We start from the raw sequence: 17,348 nt of genomic DNA, 5'->3' as shown, positions 1-17,348 counted from the left end.
GTAAGGGTGACTTTCGATGGCGGATCCATTATATCACATCAGCCACCTGTACAGAGTGTTTAAGGATATCTGTCTTCTGATGATCTGCCCCATCTTTGCAGGGTGTTAATGGCTTGAAAGGAGAAAAGGGTGATCTTGGCCTGACAGGTCCACAAGGTCCCTCAGTGAGTATTCCAGCCCACCACAGAGGTGTAAGATCTGCATCTTCCCATTCATGCTGGACAACAACCCTAGACAGTACACATGGATTCAGGAGGTGCTGTGATAACTGAAGGGCAACAGTGGATAGGAAACTCATAAAGAGATGTCCTCCTGAATTGTTGCAATACCTGATAGTCAGCCTTTTCAAATCCTACTATGACTGTTTGTTCAGAATATGACAGGAATCCATCTAGCATGACAACTGCATTCGTGTCTCAAAACCATAGTGTTGCATGTTACAAAGCAATGCTTACCGGCATACTGGGCACCGATCAAGAGGTAAAATCAATGTGTGTATTGCTGTGGTGGTAATACTTCTAACATAGTGTTTCTCAAAAATGTAGATCATAGGCCCTCCTGGACCCCCTGGCCCCCACGGCCCCCCAGGCCCCATGGTAAGTTGACCCTCCCGAGAAGTGATTTTCTCATGGTCACTTGCCCGCTTTCCTCTCTCACATGACCTGGTCTAATAAGGCTACCTTGTACCCCTATTAGATGTGTTTAGCTAATTGCAAAAACTAAATTTTTCAAATGTGATTGGCCAGTTTGGTCACATTAAATTCGGTATTGTAAAAATATTGTAAAAAAAAAAAAAAACATGAAGTACATAAAATATAATAATGATTTTGCTGTTAATGAGAAAGCATCAGATTATAATGGTGTTGCTGCTAAAAATCTCAGATTGCGCTCCCAGATTGAGGCAGCTGTGTACCAGGTCTGCTCTCTGAGACTCAATCTTTATGTCCATAACAGTTGTGTTTTACTGAAGTGAGAGCTTGCTTGTGCTAGAATTCACAGCAAAGTTTTTGAAAAGTCATATTGTACAGCCCCAAATTGCTTCATTCTGATGTACTTTTAAAATAGATGTACTTTGAAAGGGTACACTACCCTTAATGGTACAGCACAAAACAAGCTGAATTTTTGTGTTTTTGAAACATAGTTATAAATAGCCTTTTCCTCCTCTAATTTTTCCAGAGGTTCCTTTTGCATTTCAATTATTAATGAAAGTGACCACACTTACTGAATTTTTCCATTTGAATATATTGTCTTTCCTCTGAGACATTTGTAAAAAGAGTTTGCAGTTTTTGGCATTCCACTAGCCAGCCTGACCTCATCCAGAGAAGATTCACTACTATATGCAGCATGTCATAATACTGATATTGTTCACTTTTGTAACTACAGCAACATTCCCACTCTTCCATTCTTGTGCTAAAACCAACTCGTACAAACAAATGCCTGTTGTCGTGAAAACACGCTTTGTTTTTCTACACTAATCACTTTTGAATGAAAGGAACATGTCGTACCTTTTAATGTTCATTTAGCAGCAAGAACCAGGCATTTCAAACTGATTGCTATTATGTTTCAGGGTCCCCATGGGTTTCCTGGAGCAAAGGTAATGTTAACCTTAAGAAAAAGTCCATAAATTAATAATGCATGGAAATGTCCATGTCTTTAAGTAATAAAATGCAACACAGTGTCCTAACCCTCTTATAATAGCTGCCCCATAACGAAATATTTGTGCATATAACATGCTGCAGTTCCTAGCTGTGTCCAAATTGACCACAGTACTGGGCTTCATTATTCCTTTTATTGAATTTGCATGATTGGTCTCATTTAGCGCTTCACGGCAATGATAAGAATCGCTTGGAGCTCGCAGCAGGTTTTTTGTGTCTCCTGGACTTTAACTGCCTGTGTAGTGCTACCCCAGCTCTCCCTGCCGCCTGGTCAAACTGTGCTGATCTCACGTTTAGGGAGAACCTGGTTTGCATGGTATGAAGGGGATGCGTGGGGAGCCAGGCCAAAAGGGTGACCGGGGATCCCTGGGCCTCCCTGTGAGTACAGCATTGCATCCTGGGTACTCTCCCCTCCCCACAGTCCTCAAATCCCATAATTCTCTGTTTTTGCATCCCTGAATCCCAACATGTTGGAGCTATACGTGGTGCTAGATACCAGATACCGTCTGGTCCCCTACAAGTCTGTTAAATGTCTTCCCCATGTTTGTTTTTGTCTTGGTTCTGTGGTGTTTTGTATACAAATTCCTATTAGTCCTACATTAAGCTTACAGTGGCTCAGCCGTTGGACTAAACTTGGTGCTTCTCAGGGTCAAATGATGGCACAAACTTTAGACTCAGATTCATGGAATAGCACAGTAGCTATTTAGATCAACCATGGCTACCTAGCTACAGCTAGGATTTCATTAAATATGTCCACCCTAGCGGGTCCTTAAAGAAGACTTCCGCCTCTTTAACCCTCCATCATAGGACTGTGTCTACAGTATATCCTATTCGCACCACCAGACTAATGTGCCCGTGAGTCATAATGTGCCCCCAGTCCAACCCGGTGTTCTTCTGTCCCTTCTTACTGCCAGCAGTACTGTCCGTCCCCCTGTGCCTGTCATGTACTAATCTCGTGTGCATCTCACTCATACCTCCATAACCACGCAGGGGGCGTCCGGCTTGGACGGCAAGCCTGGAGTCAGGGTGAGTCGCACGCATCCCAGCTGTACTGCCATTGGCCACATTCCCCATTATGATGACTGGGAGAGGGCGTGGCTTCATCGGGTCCATCCCCATTGTTATGGATAGACCGCTCTTGTGTCTTATCGAGCTGCCCCCTGATTTGCCCGACTCAGTCCCAAGATTCAGAAGCAAGCTGAGAATTTTGTGTGTTCTTGCCTACTTGTTAATCAACGATGTTTTAACAGTCGCATTAACAGTCACTCACATTAACAGTTTTTGTGTTTGTTTTTTTAATTTGCTCCTGGGGGCTCCTTAACTGCGTAAACGCATTCTCCATGTAGTAGGAATGTGAAATGTGCACAGCACCCCCTTGGTTTACTATGAGTGATAGGTGCTGCAGACTGAATTATAATGGGACGTAGGTGAAGTTTGGGAGCACTGACCAAGAATCTTATTTCTGCAGGGAATGGATGGGCCTGCTGGGCCCACAGGTCCAGCTGGGCCAAAGGGAGACCGGGTAAGTCCACTGGAGCTCATATGGTGCTTTTCCACTGCCACCCAGAACCGTGCCAGACCCGAGCCGTACCTCGAACTGACGATTTTCCATTGTGAAGTATGCGAGCCGTACAGCAAACTGATGGTTTTCCATTGTAAAATATGCGAGCCGTACAGCAAACTGATGGTTTTCCATTGTAAAATATGCGAGCCGTACAGCAAACTGATGGTTTTCCATTGTAAAATATGCGAGCCGTACAGCAAACTGATGGTTTTCCATTGTAAAATATGTGACCCGTAGCGCAAACTGATGGTTTTCCATTGTAAAGTATGTGACCCGTACCGCGAACTGATGGTTTTCCATTGTAAAGTATGTGACCCGTACCGCGAACTGATGGTTTTCCATTGTAAAGCATGTGACCCATACCGCAAACTGATGGTTTTCCATTGTAAAGTATGTGACCCGTACCGCGAACTGATGGTTTTCCATTGTAAAGTATGTGACCCGTACCGCGAACTGATGGTTTTCCATTGTAAAGTATGTGACCCATACCGCAAACTGATGGTTTTCCATTGTAAAGTATGTGACCCATACCGCAAACTGATGGTTTTCCATTGTAATGTATGTGACCCATACCGCAAAGTGATGGCCCTGCCTGTCCTTCTCACACATACCTAATGTCTGCCCCAGGGTGAAAAAGGATCATCCGGTGAACCTGGGCCCAGAGGACCCTACGGATTACCTGTGAGTGCCAGCAAACATGGTTGCTTCTTACAAGCGAAAGGAAGCCTTTGTAAACATCAGCAAAATCACAGCCTGCCATTTATAGAGCTGATTTCAGTGGATGTTTGGTAAGTCAATGGGTATCTCCTTTGGCTCTTTTTAGGGTACGGCTGGTTCACCAGGACAGGACGTAAGTACACCCAGAAGCATGTAGACCTGGTGTGGCATGCCAGTTGTTCATTAGTGTTTGTTACACGTGACGTTGTGTGTGAGTGTTTGTTTCTTGTAGATCCTGCACATTACTTACAGTTGAACACCATCTATGTGCCATTCCCCTCTTATGCACGCAATCTTTAATTTTTCAATTCTTGTGAATTTCTGCCTTTTGTTTTAGGGGATTACATGCTACACAGGAATGAAAAAGGCTATGAAATAAGTTACGAAAGGGAGGGAAGGGGGTATGAAATATCAGTGCTTCAGGGTAGATATGTATGGAGAAGCATTTGCTATGGGTCCTTTAACATTTAGGGCCGGACAGGGACCATCATGCTCTGTCATGAACCTCGACTGAACACTTTACCTCATTTTCTCCTTCTGATCCCGCAACATTTGCGATAATCTCACCTCAACACGCATGAGGTCATTTATTCCAGTTTGTTTATGTATGTCTAGCTCTCCCCCCCCCACCCTGTTTCTCCTTCCTCATGTCATATAATTCCAGTCTCCTCACACTTTTAATGTCACCCCTGAGACCTGCCCAGCCCCCCCACCCCACCCCACCCCATCAAGTCAGAACTGTGCTGAACTGGAGTTGTATCTTGCAGGGGTTACCAGGCTTAATGGGCGAGAAGGGAGACACTGGGGAGAAAGGAGAAAAGGTGATCCTAACACACTAGTGCAGTAGAAGAGATTTATACTCACCCAATAACTGACAAACACTGGTGTCAATGGACAATGCGAGTCTGCCAATAGAGCTGATAGCTGACAGACACTTCAAGAATATCTTTTATATCTTTAACCCTATGAGATTGGCTGTTATTTCACTGTGATTTAAGAAAAAAAAAACGTTTCTCTGTGAGGGTTTAAGGCGTGTGCTTTTTCCATTGCTGCGCATGGCTGTGTGAATTTCAAATGTACCTTATGCTCTTCCCCCGTGGTGTGCACCTTCCTCTCTTTTCGGCATTCACAGCGTTGGTGGTCGAGATGTAGCCAGAGCTTTCGAAGCTTGTTAGTCTCTGTGCATTGACGGGTGCATGAAAATCCAGATACTCACTTCAGAATAACTGATGCCTGAAACCTGAACCTCGCACATAAAATACAAAAACATTTTTAAAGAACGTAAATACTTTAAAAAAATTTCTTTAAAGGAAACGTTTGGATCTCATAGGGTTAAAGACAATACACTAGATTGTGGAAGCGAAAATGGTTGCATAGCATTTAAATTTTATCTTAAAATTAATGAGATTTTAACCTGCCAATCTGTAGATTAGCACTGATGCTATAAGCTGTTAATTAGTATGTTTAAACCATCATCACTCAGATTCAGCATTTTATCATCTCATCAATCAAAATCCCATTCTGACATTTGTGGTTGGGCAGTGGTGGGAAAATGGTGATCTCAGAAAGACACTATCTTTGGGCAAAGGTCTAGTGGATTTAAGGGTAGTCCATTGACAACAGGCAGCTTTCTGCTTAATTTGTTTTCATGCATGTTTATCATTTTATTTAGTTTTGTCATTTGATTGAAGTGTGTTCGGCTATAAATCTGATTCTGTAAATACAATGTTTGTTGTTTGCACAAATATGTTCCAAATTGTATATCTGCATGCTTCTGTTGTGTTTAGGTATTTCATGTTCATCTGTAAGACAGCTGCTGGATTGCCAAAGTTATCATTTTTTCCATAAACCATCCTATACAGTTTTTATTCAAATGAACTGTTGTCTCCCGATACCACAGTAGTAAGGACACCCACTAACAAGGGAGACATTCAGTCTCCAGCTATTTAAATACATGTAATTACGATTTTCAAGGGGCTAAGTCCTTGTAGAAAAGGTGGCCAGCAAACACTGTGGTTCTGGAGACAGAGACTGTAGAATCTCCCTCAGTGAGTGATCAGTGCTCTTTCACACACCAAGACTGCACCCCTTTTACACACGTTACACCAGCACTGAAACTGTGCTGGTGCGCATTTGCTTCCTTAAAGCAACTGAGCAGCTCATTGACTTTTAGAATCCTTTAAAAGCACTTTACCCATTTTTCGCTTTTTTGTTGTTTCACTTGTTGAATCAATGTTCAGTTATATCTTATTGTGCTTCTATCATTTTGTTTTTTATACTTAAAAATTTCGAATGCCTGTCACGCACGCCTGTGTTTACACACAGGATGCTTCTTGGCGTGTTCTGTGTGCGCCGCACATAGGGATGCAGTTTCCGGTGTGTCCTGTGTCCCAGAGGTGTTTTCCCTGCTGCCCTTTCTCACCCTTCCTGCCTTCTAAGACCCCCACCCCCCGGTGCACACTGGCTCTATCCCCCCCCCCCCCTCACCTACAAGATCAGCCTTTCTCCTCTCCGGAGGATCGACCTGACGTGTCCGTCTGCCCCAATCTGGTGCTTCTTCCTTATCTAACTGTCCCTTTATTGTATCCCCCCTTCTCTCGCAAGGTAATACATTCCCTTTAACCTTGCATTATTCTGCCCCCCCCCCCCTTTAATATTCTACCCACACTATGGTGTCGTCTAATATCCTAATCCAGTGAGGGTGACCATTGCACAGCCCACAAATTTTGTTAGGCTTTGTAGGGTCCACTAACTTTTAACTTGGATTTGTTCAATAATTGTAAGTAATTGCAAATTCAAATGTAATTAATGCTAAGTCAGAAATTAATTGTTTTTTTTTTTTACTCAGCTTACTCTCTTTGGATTTTATATTGGAACCCCAAAGTAGTTCTGAACATCTCAGATGCAGAGTATTTATAATAATAATGCAGTCTAACCAGACAGGGCCTCAAGGAGCACATAGAGAAATATCTGTAATGACAATGATTGCATTAACGTTTATCTATTGAAGGAAGATTTTAAAGGCACAACAAACCACTTCATTATGAATAATTGCAGTCTGCACAGTCATTTACTTTAAATTTATTAGATTCTTTATATCATGTTGTACAGTACACCTCACAGACTTGCATAGCAATAATCAATACTAATAACCTCACAAATGGTCATACTCATTGGATCGGAGCGTATGCCCATTTTCTCTGTTGGAAGAAGTTATTGTCCTGATCAAACCATTGTGTCCACAGGGGGAGAAGGGAAAGAAAGGCAAAAAAGGGCCTAAGGGGGAGAAAGGAGAACAGGGTGCCCCTGGATTAGATGCACCCTGCCCATTGGTATGTCCCAGCTAAGACCTGGAAGTCGCCTCTCGGTGAAGTAGGACAGCGGACTCTAAGGGAGTAGCAGCCTGTAGCTGAACCCGCACGTTATGGGCACCAGTAGATCTTATCTGGCATGGAACCTTCAGAAAAAGCAGCACACTGCAGTACTTTGTAGGGGCTGAAGGTGGTGTTCTCCAAAAGCGGTGCTGACGCCCAAGGTGCAGGCCAAACCCCAGGCTGCTTCTCCCTTCTTCTTTGCGAGCGACCCCCCGTCCGGTGGGGGCTGGCTGCCGGGTCGCGTCTCCCAGTAACACTCCCAGTTCATTTTTACGAACAGGGATTCCGGGGATTTAAGGGTGAAAAGGGAGAACCAGGGCAGCCTGGTCTGGATGGGCTGGATGCCCCTTGCCAGTTGGTACAGTATTCCCTTTCCTACCTAATCTGTGCATGTCTACCTTCTCCTATTGACCAGAGGCACGCAGGAGAAATGGCCGCATCAGCCTGAATCATCAATGCATGGCTTGTGCATGGAAACTGGAACCAATTCTGTTTCAGCATGACATCCATAGTGCACGTTCTCCAGCCAAAGACCAGATCGAACTGAGAGTAACGTTGTGCATCTTGTATGGACGCACTGCCCACTGAATGCTGTAACTGCGTTCCTCCCATTAACCAACTTTTTGAACTTATATAACTTACCAAGCAGCTAAAAATATTGAAAGTGTTGGTTGCTGAATGTAATACGAGTAGTATAGTGGCTGTTAGCCGTTTACTATTAATGTTAGCATTAACTCAATAACAATGGAAACGTTAAAAGTAAATCAAAAACCACCTCCCGCTGAAGGCCAAGGAAGCATTTCCCTAAAAATTCCCTTCTTTTTATTAACAAGCTCTAATCTTTGTTCCCAGAAGTATCCCATTGATACCTCGTCACCACAAGACCTGCATTACTAGCATTCCACTTTCTAGTTAACACTCTCTTCTGCCTGATATTTGTACCAGTTCTAAAAATTATTATGTAACAAAAGAAGCGACACGGTACAGTCTCTGATCTTCTGACTGATTTTTGGTATTGCGTGAGAACCAAGGAATTAAATTGCACGTGTTTAGGGTTTGTCGAGCCTGGTCATTTCGGCCAGTGTTTCCCAAACTGGTCCTTGGGGACCTCCAGACAGTCCATGTTTTTGCTCCCTCACACTTCCTAACCAGACTGTCTGGGAGGGAGCAAAAACGTGAACTGTCTGGGGGTCTCTGAGGACAAGGTTGGGAAGCACCAATTTAGGCAAAAGCACAAGTGTTTAAAGCTTTGAATGGCTTCATGTTAAGCCGCAGTGGGAACAGAGTTGAAAATGCATACTACTAATGCTAAATAAGTGCTATACATTTTTGCTTTTGAACATTTTTGAACATGTTTGAGGCATACTTGCAATATTTATTAATAGCACCCTTATAATGAAGATTAAGGACCAGTAATGAAAGCATCACCTCCTTTAGTCAGTAAGACAGTAGAACCTTGACTAATAAGTATCAGGCTCCCACTGACAGATTTCAGATATTTATAAGTATGAGCTTGTTGGGTTTAATATTTTTAAAGCTGGACGTTTCACTCTGCATGAATCATTCCAGTGTCATTTTGGGAGGGTGTGGTAAAAAGAAATGTTAGGTGAGTAGGGGGCTTCGTTTGTGTGGAAACACATCTGATTGTAATCCAACATTTTCATGTGAGGAAGCTCTTAAGCCTTGCAGATGAGGAATTGTGACTGCATGTTTCATCTTTTAAGAAAATTGACTCACCAAGGGGAACACAATACTTCAGCATTTATGTTATTATATTTCAAAAACTCTAAATTTACTAATTGGCTTTTTTTTGAGTACAAGAGTTGTAAATGGGTTATTTCTAAAATCATTAGTTTCAAGTAGCTATGCTACAGTGAAAATTAATTGCTCACTAGATATTCAATCCTATTTTTACTTGTGGAATAGACGTATATTTGAATTGTCATTCTACTAAAGCACAGGATCACTTGGTTTTTAGACTGTTTTGTCTAATTTAACTGATTTCTGCTAGCAGTTTAAAGAAAGCTGGCAAACATGCAGATACACATTTGTCAGCAAACAGCGCTGGGAAGATTCTTAAAGGCACTTTAATTCTGTGCAAAGCAATGAGTCAGACCCTCCAAAGTATTTCTGTTGTACCTATTGTGTATCTGCTACAATAATGTGACATGACTGTGTTCCCTTGGGGAGTTTATAGCACTTTGTATGTTTCATTCTTGACATATACCTGCTGTGAGGAGATTCATATCTGTGGGCCTTCATCCATCAATACAAAGTAGAGTACAGAGTACACTTTCTCTCTTTGTGACTGCAGGGTCCGGACGGGCTCCCGATGCCGGGGTGCTGGCAGAAGGTATGTAAATTGCTTAACGGCATGCGATCGAAAAAGTGTAGAATGCAGAAGGCGGGTGAGCTCTGCAAGGTCTCGGCTTTTGAGAAGGATCATTGTCTGAGGTCAGCTCGGTTGCCGTAAAGCCAACTGTCGTCTCTTTCCCAGACGACGTATTGGATTTATTTTTTCCCGTCTCACTTTGATGTGGAACAAATCAGATGTTGTCATGTTCCATTATTAGACTGAGCTCTGTGCTGTGTAGGGAAATCGCATGCTCTGTTAGACAATCATAAAAGGGCCGCCATCAAGCATCCCGCGTAACCTGTTTACCTCATATCTGTCTCTCTCCTGTGCTTTCTTGCAGTGATGAAATCTAACCGAAACGCATGGAGTTTGTAAATAACGCCTCATTTTTTTTTTTTTTTTGTATTTATAGTTTTTTAAATTGAACATAAAGATTATATGAATATATAAAGAACGCTCATGAAGTTTACACGTAGCTGCTTCTACTCACCTGACGTAACAAGTGTTTGTCTTACATCGGCGTTTTGGAGTCGGGGTACTTGGGGCAACCGCCTGGGCCGTGCCAGTTACCATAGCTAGCATGAGCCAAGGGCAAGGACTAGACTGGATGTTAAGACCAAAACGGACTTACAGGGAGTCAGGAAGAGACGCTGGAGGGACTGGACTAACTACCACATGGGATAACAGACATTGTCATTTGTTCATCTCAAGCATTCATTTCAAGTTCTTCATCCCTCCATGCCACACTACCAGCTCAAAAGACTAAAACATTCATGCCAACAAAAATACAAAAAAAATGAGCATGAGTACTGTGCCAAACTAGGCGAATATATGTATGGATATACATATTGCTTTGTGGTGTGATCCTATTTATGGCTTTCGAAACACTAACTGGCTGACGGTTCATTCCAGCTTACTTAAAACAGAAGTACAAAGCTCTGAGTTTGTGATCTTTTTTTTTCCTTTTGTCATCTTCCAAAGGGAGTCACACCTTGGCTGGTGGCTTGAACAGATTTGATCACCAGGCAATAGAGACGGGTCATTCTTTTTCTTTATTGTGGCGATGCCCTCAAAGTTGGAGATGCACGCTCCCCCTGGGCCAGCTCTCGTGCCGTGCTGGGTTTGCCGAGGAGCCCATGTCCACTTACAACACGGTGTTGCAAACAGCACCAGTCATTGGCTTAGGAGGGAGATGTGGGCGTTTCACAGCCCTGTGTACAGCCTATCAGAGTGTGGACTAAGTTCAGCATCGACTTGGACCATCGCTCTTTGAGGAAAGATAGGTAAATGTACCCTCGATGCAGAATTCCTCAGTGAGGGAAAGAGGCGTGTCACAGGATGAAGTCCACAGTCATCTCTTCAGATACCAAATAGGCCTCTTCAATGAACTTTGGTCTTTGCTGAGATACCTGAGTTTGAATGTAGGGGGAAACATCAATACAATCTACTGAGATGATGTCAATGGAACTATTATTTTAAATGTCTTTTTTTGCCATTGTTATTGTTTGAATTTTTTTGTTGTTCATTCCCTTTGTTGGAAATACAAATATTTTAACATGCTTTGAGTAATAAGTACAGTCTGATTATTGAAGAATGATAATCTAGTTATGTACAATACTACAGTATTAAACCACAGTTGTATTCGGTGTTTTATGTTATGAACAATTATTATTTTTTGTTTGTTCATTTGACGTACTAAATGTTTTCAGCAGAGATAGTTCCCATATACGGTAATTTACATTGATCATGGAGACTGACAAGAAACATAGATTACAAACTTGTATGGATTTTTATCAAAAGTATAATTGGAAAAAAATATTTTTCGCTGAAATATAAAATAGTGTGTCGCAGTTAATGCCAAGAGCTCCGCATCTGAATTTTGTTAATCGCTACAATTAGGATTAATCCAGCCTTTGTTCATTTTGTCGCAGAGAATGTGCAGACTATCTTCAACGTTAGTGTGTAACTGTATAGAGACGTCACTTTTAAGGAATGAGGAAGATTTCTGAAAAGCTATTTTATTTCCACAGTATGAGTTTCAGTTTACTGCTTTGGAACACAAGGGAGAAGTTGACCTTGACCTTGCAGCAAGCCGAACATTATTTAGTTTTATTTTTTTGCTGTCCAAAATGCAATTCCTGGCTTTACACCTACAGTAAACAAGATTTCAACAGAAACTGTACAGTTTCAAAAAATTGGTCCTTTGAAGGCTAGTTTAAAGCAGCGGAAGAATGTATTGCATTAATCACAGTTCTTTTCATATGTGAGGAAGTTGTGTCTCAATAGCACAGTGTCAAAATGGTCCACCAGACCATTCTGAATTAGGGGATTTAATCAAAGTTTCAATGGTACATTTTAATGGTACAGTCTTTTTGGACAGCAACTGACAAGGGTCAGTCAGAGTGGGATGTTAATGGTAGATATTCCATACATTAATATTACTCCAGAGAGGACAAAATTAATCAATTTAATGAGTGGATTTTGACTCATACTGAAGCTAGTTTTGCATGGCAAATTTGTTACCTTACATTCCAGTGCAGGCTGTAGGTTGTTTATTTCAGTTAAGTATAATCATCTTACACCTTCAAAATTTTTTGTTTAATTTGACCATTTTAACTGTTTTAGCCATGTCAATCACCTGAAAGCAAACAGCCATACTGACACAATGGAAATAACAGCATGTAGTAATTGTTCTTAATGCCTGCACACCATTTTCGCATTAAAACTGAAGCATAAATGTACAAATAATGCTTAAAATAATGCTAAACTTTGATGTTCAGTAAATTTGATTACTTTGTATATGCTTTACCATGGTTCAATGACTGAATGACGCATTCTTTCGGCAATATCGTTTTCCTTTTCGATGTAAATGTTTTTTTTTTTAAGCCTGAAATGATTTTCTTCTTTGGTGTTAGTAATGGTGCTACCAGCTTCAGAAAGGCACTGAAGTAAATGTCCTAGGTATAACCATTAATCTATCAGGCAAAGGATATTGTGTGTGTGCGTGTTTACGATAATTTAGCGTATTGCATATACTTTTATATTTGTATTGTGACTTTAAATGGTACATTATTTATTTTTATACGTATTCATCATATTGGTTTTAATCAGGCATTCCTTGTGACATGGGGTATTCAAGGTCCTTATACCAGCACGTTTATTTCTGTTTCCTAATTTAATTTATCAGAGTCTATGGAAATGACCTCACATTTGGAAAGGACACACATGCATCCTAAACTGCTATTTTACTGTAATCGAATAATACAGTAATTCACCGTTCTCTTGTGGAGTAATCTGATTGTTGGTGAAGGACACATTAGAATGATGTGGTCAATATTCATTATGTATTGCATAACGTTATACAGAGCATTTTATGTCCAATATTGGTTTGACTTTTGTACCGTCAACATAATTAACTGTAGACGTTGAATATTATACATTGAATAAAAGGTATATTGCTGTGGAGGTTGCATCACATGACCAAGGTCATATGATTTATCAATTCAATGACAGTGAGAGTCTTCCAGCTCTAGGTTTGTCGTGGAAACTCAGCTGTATGGTTTCTGGGTGGGTTCTACATTTCCATTGTTATGAATTATGGGTACAGCTTTGGCATTTCTTCAACAACTCTGCGTGGTACTCCTGTGTGAAAACAAAGACTGGTCCACCATTCAAAACCAGGCATTTTCCCATTACATACACATACATATATATAATGCCATGTATCATGTACACAATTATAGGCAAATTCCAGAGTTTCAAACTGTTTTTTTTCTTGGAGCATTAATAAATCACCTGTAACTGTCTAGGATAATGATAAATCACCTACACAGACATTTTTTTGTTGAGACAGTGGTTCTTCTGTTGTGTACTGATTTCTCTTTTATTTCAATTTCATTCTTTGTCTTGGAATTGAATGTAGATTTTGAACTTGTCGAGGTACAGATATGTGACTCAGTATTCATTAATGTGAGGGAAGAAAAGACAAACATGGGAGTGTGTTGTACATATTTACCTGATTACATGAATACCATACATTCTCAACTGCAGCTGCATTTGTACATACAATTGTAATTACAGTTGTGTTACACTCACTGTATCATTGTTTGGTGAAAAGGTAATTGCATTTGGTTGTGAAGGTTAGCTCTTACAATTAAAGTCACCAGCCAATTTGTTTGCTTTCTGGGCCTTTGTAATTCTGGCTCCTCACAAAGATCCATCCTCAGCACAACCGAATTTAATTCTACGCCTTCCTTCACTGGAATTTCCCTGATGCATTTATTGAATTGTCTGCCAGTCTTTCTGAACTTCACACCAAGTAAGGTCCCTGACAACCTCGGGGTAATCTGCATGACAAAAATAGAGTTGTGTGTTGAATTTTATCACCGTTTGCCTACAATATGTTCCGCTGTTTCTATGTGAGTCCCCTGCCACTACCCCCCTTCCATTAACATTATATAACGTTTTGTTATAATTCACTACTGCAGCAGAATTTGAGCTGTCTGATTTTTTCTCCATTGGTGTTATTCCTCTTAATAGTATTTCCTTTGGCAGTAATCCAAAGCTCAGAATTTGTATTTAATGTTGTCGTTCCCAATGCTGTTCTCTGGCTGTGAACCTTGTGCATGCTGGTACATATCATCACACTGTAAAATGTCCATATCCAGAGATCTATGGTGAGTATTCAGACTTTTGAGTTCTCAGTTCATATAAAGTGCATTCAGAGCTGAGGATAATGATCTGTGAACTTAGTCTTGGCCACGTTGTTAGAGCTGAAGGCCACGCTGTGCAAACAAGGTGACACATGAATGTCATTTTTCTGTCCAACGTAACTCTTTAAAAGTTTTGTTTTAGGGTCTTGGGTAGAGCACTCAGTTTATTTTCCTTCTTTGTATTTGGTTTAATTTGTTATCAACATCCATCTTTTTCATTTTCATTCTTAATGTTTGTATTTTTCGGTTTGCTGATGCTTCCAGATTTGGCAATTATTTCACATTATTTCAGAGGCATTTCATGAGGCTGTACTGTTGGAACCAAATAAATTCACTTTTACATCTTTCAAATGTATAACATTTATATGTTTTGTTTTTACCAACTTAAGACATTTGAAATTGCTGCCCAGCCACCATTGAGCTCCACATCTTCATAATAAGTATTTCAGCCGTTCTTCTCTGGAGGGATTAGTTGGAAACGGCAAATAGAGGTGATACATTTAACAAATGTGAATAACGACTTTTTTGGAAGTTCATTTTTCTGTCCTTAATTCCCAGTATAGACAGCAATCCTCTGCCAATCTTACACTGGAAAAGAACAGATGACTATGTAAATACACATCACTTGTGGGCCATGTGAGCAGAAAAATATAAAAAGAACATTATTTTACTTGCATTCATAAATAAAATAAAAAACCTACTTTAAGAAGTAAGATTATCATCCGTGTTTTAAGGACAGCCAATCATGCAAACTGTCAGAGCTGACATCACAGGGGTGAAACCTGGTGTTCTGCTTGGGATCCAGTGACCTGGTCAACAGCGAACCGCGTTTCCTGGGAAACGACTTAAGCAGGTCACATCATCACCCCCAAGGACACACATACATACACACAGCACAGCAGGAATGGCAGCTTATGTTAAAAATAACTCTCCCATAAAAATTATACAAGTAATGGGACACAGCTTTCGCGAGATGGCGTAATGAGGGATTCTGATCGAGTTGCACTCCCTCGCATTGTTTGTGGACATTAACATACAGTATATTTATCATGGGTTTAAGTTTAGTGGCAGCGTGGTTCTTCCAGGAGCAGGGTTTGAGTCTCTGTCCTGGCTCTATGTGTGTGAGGTTTGCATCTTCTCCAACTGTCATCATGGGGTTTCCTCCTAGTCTCAGGCTTCCCACACACATTCCCAAAACACACTAAGGTGAACTGGAGTTGTGAAATAGTCCATGGAAGTGTGTGTGTGTTTGTGTGTGTGTGTGTGCGTGTGCCCCCTGTAATGGGTTGGCATCCCATCCATGGTAGTTCCCTGCCTTGCACCCATAACTTCTGGAATAAGCTGTAACCTTGAATAGGACAAGTAGGATACAGAAAATGGACAAAAGGATGGGACAATGCTGCATTACCTGCTATGTCAGCAGACATTCTGATGTACAAAGCAATAATCTACAACAAAATAACAGGGGAAAAAAAATTTAAAACAAAGTTTTGCAAATTACCTTCCCATCATGACCAGTTACTCTAGTTGTGATGTTGGTTTGGAACAAAAAGAAGCCTAAGAGCTGGACAACCACACTGCTTGTAGGCTTCCAGAGCCCCCAGAACACACGTTCAGACCCACGGAGAAAACAGCAAATATCTGTGTAACACAATTTGCATAAAACCATGTGTCTCAGTCACTGAAGCTGCCGTGAAAAAGCAAAATAAACAAAGTGGATTTGCGGGAGAGATTTTCAATGCCATAATGCCTTGAACATGTCCTCCAGCTGAAGTCAAGATAGCAGCAGGGTTCATGTGGACAGGAGATAAACAATGTTATGAGCCAGGCCTGAAGCGAAAGCTGGCGTGATGTATAATCTTTCTAGCCAACTTTCAAAGAGGCAAAAATAAAGTATCGAAGTAGTCCATCACTTCAGCTACATGGCACAAGATTAATTTTGGACAGATTTATAAAAAAAAAATTAAATCAAGAAATTCTCTTGGACAAAGAACAAAACTCCTGCCACAGCAGAAGAACCTCACCTACGTACCTTTTAGGCAGCATGAGTGCGATTACCTTCAGGGAGGGCACCATCAATCACTCACTGGAAGTGGTTTGCGGGGCCCATGACGAAACTGGAGAAGGGGAACTTTGATATGCCTTAATGAGATGGGAAACGAGCCAAGGCACACTCAGGACTCAGACAATAAGTGCACGAAAACAAACTCTGCTACCAAACGCCTACAGTGGGAATGACAGACTGCAGCCAAGGGAACGGTGGTGAGGTTTCATACATGAGATTCTTATACGCCAGGCCCAAAGCCTCGTGTGGCTTCTCCTGTTTCTTCTGCTTGGTACTAACAGCAGATGTTTTTGCCATATTGCATATTTACTCTCAATTTACTACCTGGATTACAGATGCATGCCCCTCAACAGAAAGCACACGCCACTGACAGATCTACTTCTATCTGTTCTGGCTCCGCCCCTCAAAACAATAGTACGCGTATAAACTAGATACTTCAAATTAATTGAGTAATCTATGTCGTGTTATGTCATCTATGTCATGAAATGAGTAATCTGTCATACGTGGGGGGGGGCACCATCAATGTCAGCATGATTTACATTTGTAGAGAATAAAAATAATGGTTAAAAAATACTGATGGTACATGACCATGACACGCAGACGCAAGAACAAAGGCAATAGTGCCACCTTCAGGATTTCTAGGCAAAAGTGAGAGCCCTTTGACAAAAGCAGCAACTAAACTTAAAAAAATTGTTTATATACGAACCTAAAGCAAACACCAACAACTCATATCTTATAAAAGTTTTTCATTTATGATTGCACTGCCTGCATGACATCCGCACTCCAGAGTATTAGGCAGAAAAACTAGTTTTCAGTGGAACTAAACAAATTATCCTGCTGCCAAAGAAGGCAACACAGCAAATTGGTCAACCAGCAAATCTTTTGTGGGATGAATCATAAATAAG

General features: G+C 41.1%; 1 protein-coding gene across 1 annotated transcript in view; it reads left to right on the top strand.

The window, feature by feature from the left end:
* Positions 1 to 14,729, top strand: part of LOC111835506 (uncharacterized) — a 147,831-nt gene extending 133,102 nt beyond the window's left edge. Inside the window, exons 28-38 of the mRNA XM_072697715.1 lie at positions 102 to 164; positions 546 to 596; positions 1,568 to 1,594; positions 1,953 to 2,033; positions 2,646 to 2,681; positions 3,124 to 3,177; positions 3,847 to 3,900; positions 4,043 to 4,069; positions 7,182 to 7,268; positions 9,625 to 9,663; positions 10,648 to 14,729. Of these exons, the coding sequence (XP_072553816.1) occupies positions 102 to 164; positions 546 to 596; positions 1,568 to 1,594; positions 1,953 to 2,033; positions 2,646 to 2,681; positions 3,124 to 3,177; positions 3,847 to 3,900; positions 4,043 to 4,069; positions 7,182 to 7,268; positions 9,625 to 9,663; positions 10,648 to 10,674 (546 nt within the window). The 3' untranslated portion in view covers positions 10,675 to 14,729. The remainder of the gene's footprint in view (positions 1 to 101; positions 165 to 545; positions 597 to 1,567; positions 1,595 to 1,952; positions 2,034 to 2,645; positions 2,682 to 3,123; positions 3,178 to 3,846; positions 3,901 to 4,042; positions 4,070 to 7,181; positions 7,269 to 9,624; positions 9,664 to 10,647) is intronic.
* Positions 14,730 to 17,348: the final 2,619 nt, after the last annotated feature.

The sequence above is a fragment of the Paramormyrops kingsleyae genome, chromosome 12 (assembly GCF_048594095.1).
Source record: "Paramormyrops kingsleyae isolate MSU_618 chromosome 12, PKINGS_0.4, whole genome shotgun sequence".
Taxonomy (NCBI): domain Eukaryota; kingdom Metazoa; phylum Chordata; class Actinopteri; order Osteoglossiformes; family Mormyridae; genus Paramormyrops; species Paramormyrops kingsleyae.
Note: the sequence above shows the minus strand (reverse complement) of the source record. Positions and strands in the feature narration are given on the sequence as shown.